At 46.5% G+C, this 12665-nt stretch overlaps 1 protein-coding gene across 1 annotated transcript in view; it reads left to right on the plus strand.

Moving 5' to 3' along the window:
* The window catches only part of ATP6V1B2 (ATPase H+ transporting V1 subunit B2), a 46271-nt gene extending 37759 nt beyond the window's left edge, over positions 1-8512 (plus strand). The window contains exon 14 of the mRNA XM_088443393.1: positions 7206-8512. Within this exon, the coding sequence (XP_088299519.1) occupies positions 7206-7348 (143 nt within the window). The 3' untranslated portion in view covers positions 7349-8512. The remainder of the gene's footprint in view (positions 1-7205) is intronic.
* Positions 8513-12665: the final 4153 nt, after the last annotated feature.

The raw sequence follows: 12665 nt of genomic DNA on the forward strand, positions 1-12665 counted from the left end.
ACCTTTTTGAGGTACCTTTTTATGCTTTTGGTACCTTTGCCACTCAGGATGCTTCCTTCGGGCGATGGATTATCCTTTCTGCACAGGAGCGTCCCCACCCTTGAAGGTACTGCTTTGGGAAGCCCCAAGGTCTCCCTGTAGTCCTTCTATGGACCCTGAAGTAGAAAAGTAGAGATATGGTAAGAACTTACTCTTGTTATCTCTTTTTTTTTTCTACGAAGCCCCCAGGGTCCACAGGGCATCCTTCGTGACGCACCTGTGCTTCAGATGGACTTCACTCTAGTCACCGGTTTTCCGTCTCCTTCTCTGTGCGAATGTGATTGAGTGTTCCAGACTTTTTCATCCTCCTCCGGCCTTTGGCTTGCTACGTAACCGAGGAGCCTCCGGCCCGGGGTCGGGGTATAGAGGGAGACCCATTGCATCCTGGGAGAAAAATTTACTGCGTAAGGTGCCCGGGTGACTCTGCATCACCTATACCCCAAGGTCTCCCTATGGACTTCGTAGAAAAAGAGATAACACGGGTAAGTTCTTACCATATCTCTTATTTTAACTATAAAAAAAAGAATGAAACTTAACTTACCTTATGTAGTGCGTAATTCACCTTCAGCCAGACCTGGAATATGAAATTACATAAAACACAATATCATAATGCAATAATGTTAGAGGATGATAAATCATTAGCTCAAAATGACCTAATTGTCCCCTTTTGTATGTGAACAATACATATAATAGTAGGACAATAATAGAGATAAAAACATTTTTAGAGCATAAGAGTGTAAAATAATCCAATATAGGTGAATCGCAATGTCATAAAATAGTCCAAACTACGGACTCTTCCTAGAAAAGTGAGCCAAACGAGCGTATGATATAAATTGAGAGATTCTGGACATTACTCAATCAGGAAGCCCGAGGAGCTTTGACAGCCAACGCGTTTCGAGACTTTCTTCCTCAGGGAAGGGATGTGGCCTCTATGGAAATTAATTCTTAAATAGCTGATCTATCAAATGCTTATTTCTGATTTCAGAGTTTCCAGAACTGGAAGTGACGTTTTTACTTCCAGATTTAGAGAACATAAACATTTGGGCTATTAATGTATAAGTGATTGTGGATAAACTAAAATTAAAAATGAAATAGTAATGCCTGAAGTGTTGTAGACCGTGTATGGTCTATGACATGCGGCACTGCTAACCAGAAGTGTCATACCGCCGAAACTTCTGCAGGCCACGTGGTGCAGCCAGGTAGGAACTCTTGTCGCTCAATGTATGTATATTATCCTTGCTGATCGGAAGTGACCAAACTTCCGGTCGTGGTCACACAAATTTTAAATTGTTGTGCTCCACAGCATAGACCATTCTTTTTCTATGTGTAGCAATCATACAAGATGTCTGTGTCCTAGAGAATGGGTGACGTGGCTTTTGGTGATTACAAAAAGGTGCAGCGGTAGGCGCAGTTTATTTTTATTTTTTTGTATTCTATTTTGCAGTGATCTAATACTTGCAGATGTGCTAGCTTACTAGAGATCACCATTAAAAGTGATCTGTTACTACAGTGGTGCATAGCAGACATGGCTCAGCTCCCCCCCTGCACTGGTCTTGTTGCCTCTATGCTGGCAGAATACAGCCCTAACTGTGTGGATTTTGTGTGTTCTCACCTGGTTTGCGTGGGTTTCCTCCCACAATCCAAGATCATACTTGTAGGATTAATTGGATTCTTAAAAAGAAATTATCCCTATCTTCCGCCTCCTGCGACTTTCTGCCTCTGCGGAGGTGATACTGGGAATAGTGGTTCTCCTGCTGACTTGGGTACTTGTTCATCAATGGAGGCAGTTTGTTATATTAAGTAACTGTTTCATCTTCTCCTCAGTACTTCTGTCACTCTTGCTTTATTATCGAGCCCCACTATTCCCGAGCGGACTTTCCGGCTTCTCTCTTCATAAGAAATGTGGCCTCTAGCTCGGAGTGTATCCACGTCCAGTTTACTTTAATTTATTGGTGTCTTCATGTCCACTTGCAGCTTATTACCGTACTTCAGGTTTATGGTTTCCTTCTGTGCTTAGCTATGTATTAATAACTTCTGGCTGCTGGAAATGACAAAGCTGTGATGAGCTCTCATCGTGATCTCTACTGTTCTATAGACGGCAAATTTGTGACAAATGTAAGAGACCAGACAAACACCTGCGTGGTATGAATAGATGTTTGAAAAGCACAAAGAATACAGGAACAGTAATGCATGATGATTGGTGAAGGTTGCATGAGGGCATGCACAAGCTATTTGTTTATGTAATGGAACCGTATTGCGCACTGTTTTTACAGAGAATGTTTTAGTCATTTACATTGTGCCTGAGCTCTCAATCTAAAACCTGTATCACACACACCGGGGTCCATTTAGTCAGCAGTAAATTAACCTACCGGTATGTTTTTGGGCTGTGGAAGGAAATCTGAGCATCCAGTGAAGAAAAACAAGATACAAGGATTTATTTGTAGGCCACTTAACTGCCTTATTTTTCACTATAATCCCCTTGTAGATGTACACACTTAGACTAGCGGTCGTGGATCATACATATCCCTGTCTTGTAGAAGTCAGCTTCTTGTATCCCCAAAAATTGATCGACTTCAATGATGTCATCGTTTGTGGCACAAGGGTGACCACCAAGCTCGCTCTTCAGCTTGGGGAAGAGGTAGCAGTCAGAGGGTGCCAAATCAGGTGAATAAGGCAGGTGTTCAAGCAGTTGGAATTCACAATTCTTAATGGCTGTCATGGCCACCAGTGACTTGTGAGCTGGAGCATTGTCTTGGGGGAAGAGCACCCCTCTTGTCAACTTCCCACATCGATTCTTCATTTTTTGTCGTAGCTGCTTCAAAAGATCAGCGTAGTATGTCCCGGTGATGGTTTTACCCTTTTCAAGGTAGTCCACCAGCACTACTCCTCCTGGATCCCAAAAGATGGAGGCCATCACCTTTCCAGTCGACAGTACTGAGTTCACCTTCTTTGGGATCCCTGATTCTTCCACTGTTTTGATTGTTCTTTAGTCCCAGTTTGGAAGTGATGCACCCAAGTCTCATCCATGGTTACAAATTGCTGAAGAAACCTCTCAGGATCAATGGTAATCAACCTCTTGTCATTACTGATCAACTTCTTGTGATCAACACTAAGAAGTTTTGGGATCCATCGAGCTGAGACCTCTGTCATTCAGAGTTCGTTGTGTATAACGGCACATTCCTGGGAGATACAGATGTTTGGCAGAGTAACTCTGTTATTCTTTGATTTTTCAATATCATGTCATGGATTTTGTCAATGGTTTCTTGTGTGGTAACGGTGACTGGCCTCTTGGGACGGGGATCATCTTCGAGGCTCTCCCTTCCTCCTTTACTTTCTGATGCCCATTTCTTAAACATGGTGTAAGGAGGAGCAGCCTCCCCTAGTGTCATAACCATTTCCTCATGGATCTCTTTGGGTGTTAAACCCTTTATGACGAGGTAGCAGATGACTGCGGTATGAGCAGTTATGTCCATTTTTTGAGAATCTGTCATCCTGCTCATACCAAATGTCTAAAACAAACACTGTTATTAACTTAACATTTGTTATGTAATACTAAAAAGTAAAATTTTATGTGAAAATAACTGTTTAGCACATTTCATTGTATCTTAGGCCACAACATTTTCAATCACCCCTTGTATTAAACCAGACTCGCTCACAAAACAGGGTGACTGTTTCAGTGGGGCACTGCGCCCTACCAGATTTTAAAAGGCTAAAATGCGCCCTGTACTTATAAAAGCACCACGCTGATCACAGCCCGACGCCTCCCTGTCCTTGACATCCCCATAGCTGGCTGTAGTGTTGCAGGGGGGGTTGGGATGGAGCAGAGGGTGAATAGATGGTCATGCGCATGGCATCCTTTCACAATATAGGTAGAGCTTGGAGCAGCCTAGCATCTCCATAAGTGCTGGGCATGCCCCATAGAATGATAGAAAAGATGCATGACGTGAGACCTCACCCCTCAGGCCACACCCACATTTTGGACACGCAGAGATGTGCCCTTCTTGATTGGTACCCGATCAATAAGCTACAATAAACACTGAGAGCCGTATTCAATTTGTTTAGCACCCGCGATACTTTTTCGACCCCCGGATTTCCACCTACTTTGCAGGCGGAAAAGTATCGCGCGCGTGCCCGCATATCCCTGTATTCAATTTGAAAGTACAGCGAAAACGGGACCCGGCGAAACTGAAACAAGCGGAAAGTCCTGTTAGATTTGGGGAAATCAGCCTGACACCCCTTAAAAGATGCTCTGCCATGGGGGTTCCCTATGGTACCCCCCAATTTGGCTTGCTGAAGGTATTTAGTGTTTTTAAACGGGCTCAATAGTTGCTAAATAGCGTTTTTGCATAAGTGGTAAATAGTATTCTGGAGATTTTTTTGCAGAAAATAACTTATCCCCGCAAATTTGGGTATTTGAAAATGGGGGCCAGCATATTTTAAAGTTGCTAAAGTTAATTTTAAAAAATCGTGAAAAATCCACCTGCAATGAAAAAAACAACTGGGGCATACTTGGGGACCCCCCTGGAGTCTAGTTCGCTAGCTTTTAACTTTGTCCTCTAACTTTTTTTTTTTGCCCCCAAAATAAAAGTGATTTTTTTGGGGGGGGTGTTTTGTGTTTTAAAAAAATTTGGGACGCAGTTTACCTTTGGGGGACTTTCTTAAGGCTGCAGGGGGGTTCCCGCAACTTTGGACCCCAAAACCCCAATTCTGCACTTTTTTTCCGCCTGCTATTCATAGTCAAAACTTTTTCGCCTATTACATTGCATTGACTTTCCGCCTAGGCGGTAAGTCTTTCAAATTGAATGCGGCGATACTTTTCCGCCTGGCGAAATTTACATAATTGGTGAAACTTTTCTGGCTTTTGGCTCCAAATTGAATACGGGCCTAAATTGTATGTCCTTGGTAGTAACACTCACTATAAGAGCCAGTCCGCCTCTGGAAGCAGCGCCAGCATAAGAACGTTGTCACTAGATTCACGGATTTGGTCTTCATGCCTGAGCAGTCACCCACAAGCTTCAGCTCGCCAAGCACACTACCAAGCATTGTCTGCAGGGGTATAAAGTCTCTGGCACAATGGAAGTGACTCTTCACTATCTGGCTATCTGATGGGCAGTTCTGGATTTGGCATATGCCAGGCTGTGAAGTTTGGTGGAGGCAGAATAATGGTCTTGGTCGGTTTATAGTTATTTGGCCTGGGCCCCTAGTTATACTAAAGCATATAATGACATTCTAGAGAACTCTGTGCTTCCATCTTTGTGGCAACAGTTTGGGAAGGTGTTTTCCTGTGAAAACATTATATGGGCCCTTTGCACAAAGCAAGAACCCTCAAAAAGTGATTTGATGTAAAAGAGCTTTACTGACCTGCACCCTGACCTCACCATCTTGGGGATGAACGCTGACTGTAGGCCACCTCACTAATGCTCCTGTGGCTGAACGGATGTGAATCCCCAGCAGCAGTTTCCTGAAGGCTGGTGGAAATCCTTCCCACAAGAGTGGGGTCTTATAGCAGCAAAGGAGGGGGCCAACTTCTCATTAATGCCTATAGCTTTCCTCATCTCTGGCCCTATAGTGTATATTTGGGCAGGGGTTATAGAAGTGCATCTGGTTTTAGACATCAACTTTGACAGACGTGCTGGTTTGATGAAATGTCCATATTGAGGAAACCTGTTGCTTTCATGTGTTACAATATTTGTATTATAGAAATGACTGGTTTGTGTGCACTAATTGCAGCTGTATTATTGGGTCAGCTGCCCTCCAAGTGCCAAAGATTTGCTGCTTCCAATTGTATTTTGAAATGTCCCTGATTCTTCTGGTCACGTTACTGACTGCTGCCTGTATATTGCTGATCAGCCTGACTTCATCTCTGCTATCATGTCTTTATAAAGCAAAACAAGTCTAATCCAAATGCCCTCTGCACTGCATACGCCAGGGAATGTTTCTGAGTTGTGTTTTTTTTTTTTTATTAAATTTCTAATTTATATCCCCAATAGTATAATATAACTACTGCGGTGCTCCTTCACTCCTTCCACTTACTACATTGATTGGGCATTCTACTGAGCTAAAGCAATATAATACAGCTCACGTGGAGTCGAGGCTGCGGTGCAGATTAGCGCAGGGCACACGAGGCAGTTATGCTGTAATTATTGTAATTATTTATTTACATTTGTTTATGAATCCACTCTGAAGAGGGACCGTGGTGAGTGGTTCTGCGAGTGCAGATGACTACACAGTCACTGGACTGTACACGGACACATCGCCGAGAGCAGTCAGCCCAATGGACAATACATTTTTAATGCACAAGAGTAGGGGGCATCAAATGATATATACATTTTGCTATTGATATCTTACACTATTTGTCTATGTGCTCCGTTTAGTGCTAGAGCTGTTTCTAGATGCCCCTAAATAGGGCTGCTCCAAACCTGCTGCATTTGTCATAATGTATGAATATGCCATGACAATACCGCCTAAAACAAGCAGCGTCCTGATTGTGTGCATTTATGTTGCCAAGTATACATTATGTATGGCACATGATATTTCATTCTGAGAGCTTGTACTTTTTCGGCAGTGAAGGCGTTAAGCAGAGTTTGGTAGCGGGGTGGCTCCGGGTGGTCCTGAGCTGTCACCCATTATCGCTGCTGCTCCTACTGTTCAGCCCTCCTTTAAATAGCTTGCACAGGACTGTCATGTGGGGGAGGTGTATGTGTGTGGGTGGCAGTCAGTTGCCTTAGCAACGACTGGCTCGTAAAGGGATAATGGCAGCTTTGGTACATATGGATGGGAGCAACAAGGGCACTAAGGGGGTCTGACGTGGCCCGGTATTAACCCCTTACATTCTAAGAGAGCATAGGATTGATGCCTGGTTTTTAGTAGGAGCATGCGGTTCTTACCTGCTACCACATGGAGGCAGCACATAGCAAAGTTTTAAAAGAAGTTATGCAACAATTTAGTAGGTGCTTTCACAAGAGTGACAATATGACTCAATAAAGCGATATTTCACATGTTCTAGCCAGGCATGATGAATATGACCCATTAAACTGGACATGGTGGCATTGTCTCATTTAATCGCGTGGGGATGTAATTGTTTGCGCCACCTTCAATGTTATTTACGGGTTTTATCTTTCCTATGCTCCCAGTACACTTATCACACTGGTTTTCCTCCCTTTTAGGTCCATATGATAACAGGACCGTGTATGAGACGCTGGACATCGGTTGGCAGCTGCTTCGTATCTTCCCCAAGGAGATGCTGAAAAGAATCCCGGCAAGCACCCTGGCTGAGTTCTACCCCCGAGATTCCTCTGCCAAGCACTAAGATCCTTCGTTCCCACCCGCCTTCATTCTGCAGCCACCCCTTTCCCCTCAGACTATGGGCCCCAGTGATGGAGCAAAGCAGAAATGGGTTAATATGTGTAATGGAAAGGGTCATTTAACATGAAAATATATTTTAAAACAAAATATTTTTCAAGTTAAACAATTGCACTTCTTTAGCTGGGTTTACTGTTTTATGAAGATTAACTTCCGAGCATATTAATGGTTGCCCTACACCAGGCTGTGTAATATTGGCAGTGTGATATCACAGCACTGAGTGTACCATCATTTTGTTCAGACCTGGAATATCTCGTATATAAGATACGTTAAGATATTAGTAGAGTATTTTAAATTAGAAAGCCACTCCATGGTCATTTCCTGGGTTAGACATGAAGCGGTGACAGACTAGTCCTTTCCCAGGCACGCTTGTGGCATGTATGTATTTATTGTGCAGTGATGTGCACATGGTTTAGTGTCCCCTGCTCGTGAAGGTTTACATGTCTCTGCTTAGATGCTACTTCAGGCTGGAAGTAGAGAGATGAAGATCGTTCTTAAATTCTAATCTAGGCTGCTTGTGGCTGTGTAGTTGGTTTAGAACTATAGGGTCTATTCGCTCAGCTTTGGAGAGAGATAATGTGGAGAGAGACAATGTACCAGTCAGCTCCTAACTGTCATTTTTCAAACACAGCCTGTAAAGTGACAGGAGCTGATTGGTTGGTACTTTATCTCTCTTCACTTTATCTCCAAGGCTTAATGAATAGAACCCTTAAGAATCTAATCATGCCTTGCCAGTCATAGACCATACAGGGCCTTGTAGTTCCTCAACTGCTGGATGGGCCACCACTACATTCATATGTATTAGTCTATACGTATACTTACCGAAAATGGCTGTGGGGTGTATGACTGAACTTTGGTTCCTCCTGCCTTGTATGGTCTTGTGTTCAGTGATCTGTCTTTTACTTTCCTCCACCCACCCACATTAATTTATGTTCCATTTCTAAATCCAGCACTCTTTCCCGCAGATCTCCAGGCTGCAATTCTCTTACCCGTGGGGTTAATTTGATGTTTGTGAACTTGTTGCAATAGTTTGTTCTGTAGACCATTCCATCTGTCAACGGTGTATACATTTATTGAAGATGATATAAATAAATATGTAATGTTACATGGAGTACTTTGAGTGTTTTATTGTAGTGCAATGTAGATAGTGGAGCTGTGACATCCCTGTATAGAAGGCACTAAGGCAGGGGTCTTCAACCATGGCCCTCCAGCTGCTGTGGAACTACACATCCCAGCATGCACTGCCATAGTTTTAGTATGCTGTTATAGCAAAAAGGTGGCACTGCATGCTGGGATGTGTATTTCCACAGCAGCTGGAGGGCCAAGGTTGAAGACCCCTGCACTAAGGAAAACCGGTGGCTCAAATGACTGTCTCTGGCAAAGCAGAACACAAATTAGGGCTTACATTCACTGGTTTATGTTTGTGTTGTGAATTAGCTGCAGGTTTTATGCATGTAAACTGTTTTAGTTTAGGGATTTGTGGTCCCTTTTGTAACACAGGCTACTTGTTCGGAGCCTCATATCACTAAGTTGGACTGGGGGAGTTTTGCTGCTCACTACTCCCACTTGCCCGTATTCCCCCTAATTATATCATGACCCTTCCCCTGCAGCCCTGTCCTCGCTAACACAATTACCCGAATGGATAGGCACTCGCGCCAAAGACCGAATACCCCCCCTAGGAACAGCGCGCACTCCTGATTCTGTGACCATTGTTACAGGGTACAGGTTCTGTTACCACCCTTTTTAATACCGAAGACCACTTCAATAATACGGAGATAAGAACTGTATATGTGCTCTTACCCTGCAAAAAGGTCTGAAATACCCGTTACCAACAGGATCCTCTCTTTCTTTATCAGTGTCACATATATTGTACATATATGTAAAGTCACTTACTCCAGCTGTGTCAGTCTGATAGGGTTCCTTACACTCTTCCAGATTTGTTTTCCAGGACCTAGCCTGTATCTCTGAGAACATAATGGAGGCATTGCTGGTTCCTGCACATGATCTGATGAATGTGACAGGGGCTGCATGTACTGGTACAATGCCTTTTAAATTAATAGCATTATTTCTGAGCATCACTCGTTTGTTTTCTCCGTTTTAATAATGTCCGGAAATCGTTTATGGCAAAATTAAATATTTATAGAAGTATATTACAGCTGTGAAGAATCCACACAAAACACTGCAATTCTTATTATTTCGGAAGACCCCAAATGATGAGCTAAAACAGTATAGAACAGCGCTGTGCATAGATGGAGTTAGAGAACCCTTTGTTGGTTATTCATTTATGGCAAAGCCCATGTGTTGCTAAGGTAAGTTACATACCTAAAATAATGGTTAATGAATATTTTATGATTTCTACTTCAGGGTCCATAGGGTATCCACAGGATACCTTGGGGTATAGGTGTGACGTCAGTCATCGGGCACCATAGAGTTAAGCTTTCAGCCTCCCAGGATGCACTAGGGTCCCCCTCCTATACCCCGCCCCTGAGCCAAGGCATCTCAGTTTAGTTCGGTGCCCGGCCGGAGTCGGAGGCACCTGTTAGAGGGGGGCCATGAAGAGCCCCTGAAGTTTTCGTTTTGCAGCTGTGGCTGCACATCTGGAAGTACAGCATGGACAGTCAGTCTTGACGTCCATGCTGTCTTCCCTACACCCCCGCCGGTACCAGAACGCCAGTACCGATCCGGGGATGCTGGTAAGCATCTGGGGTCACAGCTAGTGGTGACCCCAGATGTTTAGGACCATGGCCGGACTCAAGGGGGGCAGCAAGGTAAGCAGCGGGGTCCCGCGGTGGGTCCCCGCTGATACATGGTCCAGAAGTCCCCAGGCAGGGGGCTCCCTGGGGACTGGCTGCAGCGTGGAGCCAGGTACTAACCTGCGCTTCCACTACCCCCCTGGGACAGCAGGACCGCGGCAGAGCGGTAGCGCTGCAGCGTCCCAGGGGTTAAATGCATGCCAGGGGAGCGCGCCTTCCCTGTCTCACAGCCGGCGCCTCCCCCGCTGCACACAGCCCTCTCTGCAACACGCCGACTGGCCCTGTGGCAGCGCCCCTCCCCCAGGCCAGCCTCCTCTCTGCTGCTCGGCGGCCATCTTCAGAACGCATGGTGAACGCTGCTGGAAGCCTATGATCGGAGGCATCGTGGTCTGGGTCCCCCCGCATACCTCTCCTCCGCTGTGGTCAGGTCTGTGTATGCAGCGCTGTGTCCTACCAGACTCTGTGTCTGCATAGTTGATTTCTCAGCGCTGTTAGTGCAGGAATTGAGTTTCTTTGCATTGTATGTGACTGTGCTAGCGCTGCTGCCTGTACTTTCCTTTCTGACTGTCAGCCTTATTACTGTCCCTGTTCTTTCTGCTAAAGCCCTTGTGGTGCGGTGCTGCAGGGTGGTCTCTCGCCATTTCGAAAAATTGGTGAGAGGGGTCACATACTTTCTACCATCATGTCTGAAAGTGACTTTCCTCTCCGGCTGCAGTGTACTACGTGTAAAGTACCTTTAACGGAGGGGGAGGGTAGCGCGGAGGGCCTATGCCGGCAGTGTTGGTCGTTGGCGCAGCCTAATACGGTTACAGCACCGGTACAGGAGCCGCCCTGGGCTTGTTTCGCTCAGGTGCTTACAACCTTAGTGGGCCAATTAGCTCCGCAGCCCGCGTTTACGCAGATTGGTTTGTCCCAGCAATCAGTGGTGTCGTCACCCATGCAGGGTTTCCCAAGACAATTGGTGGTACCCCGCAGTCTCCCTATTTCCTCTCTCCCGGTTTCTCAGGAGCTGGCGTGGGTTAACTCCCTGACGAGTTCTGTACAGCACTTGTCGGATGTGTTGCAAGGGGAGTCTGTGATGCGGCCTCATAAACGGCCGGTGGCGTCTGTCGGCTCCTTAGGATGACGAAGGGACGTCTGATGACGGGGAGATTCTGGATCTTTCCGATCAGGAACCTCTCCGTACTAAGGAAGCGGACGCTAGGTCCAAGGTGTATATTCCTGGACTTATTCGGGCAGTCCGCACAGCCTTGGTGATGGAGGACGAAGTTCCCCCAGCGGCTAAATCCAAGTATGCCTTTTTTAAGGATGTGAAGGGTGACTCCACAGTCTTTCCTCTTTCGGGTCAGTTGGTGGACCATTTAGAGGAGGCGTGGAAACAGCCTGGCAAGCGATACCAGCCGCAGAGGCGTCTGGCGGTGGCTTATCCGTTCGCGGATAATTATTTTGCGAAGTGGGAATCCCCTCCACATGTGGATTCTCATGTGACACGTCTTGTCCGTAGTGCCACATTACCAATGCCATCCATGTCCTCCCTTAAGGATGCTACGGACCGCAAGGTGGAGATCTGCCTGAAGTCCGCTTATTCACTTGCGGGGGGGGCAGCGCGGCCGGCTATGGCCATTTGCTGGGTGGCCAGAGCTATGGAGCGCTGGGCGGATGCGTTGGAGGCGTCCTTCGATTCCGGCTGAGCAGGCGGAGTTGATTGGTAATCTCCGTGATTCGGCCACTTATATCAACGAGGCGGCCTTAGACATTAGTACCCTGGTGTCTCGAATTTCTTCGGCAGCGGCGGCTGCTCGTCGCACCTTGTGGTTGCGATCCTGGAAGGCGGACGCTGATTCCAAAAAGGGTTTGGAGGCGTTGCCCTTTAACGGAGAAGTTCTCTTCGGTCCAGATCTGGACAAGATTGTAGCCACACTGGCGGCAGCTAAATCAGCATGTCTCCCGTCGGCTGCTGTCCCTTCTGGTTCAGGGCCATCGTCCTTTCGGTCTTATAGGGCCAAGGGCAGGCCCAAACCACAGTCTTTTCCCCGACAGGCTGGCCCCAAGAAATCGGCCAAGCCCTGGAAGCAGGCCTGGAGTACCAGACGTCCGGCCCCTAAGCCAGATGACAAGCCTGCGGCCTGACGGTCCGGGCCTCCCTTTGGGGGATCCCAAAGTGGGAGGCCGCCTGCTGCAGTTCGCCCGGTGTTGGTCAGTCACCACGACAGACACTTGGGTTCTCAAGGTGGTCTCCCACGGGTATGCCCTCTCCTTCCGGCACAGACCCCCTGCTCAATTTTTCACCACGGGTCTGCCATCAGACCGGAACAAGGCCACGGAGCTGCGGAAGGTCTTGCACACTATGCTCCAGGCTGGAGTTATAGTGCCTGTTCCATTCTCCCAGAGGGGCCAGGGTTTCTATTCCAATCTCTTTTTGGTGCAGAAACACAATGGGTCGTATCGTCCGATTCTCAACCTCAAAGCTCTCAACAAGTCTTTGCGGGTGCCGAAGTTTCGGATGGAGAC

The sequence above is a fragment of the Taudactylus pleione genome, unplaced genomic scaffold (genome assembly GCF_031769625.1).
Source record: "Taudactylus pleione unplaced genomic scaffold, aTauple2 ptg000329l, whole genome shotgun sequence".
NCBI classification, from domain to species: Eukaryota; Metazoa; Chordata; class Amphibia; order Anura; family Myobatrachidae; genus Taudactylus; species Taudactylus pleione.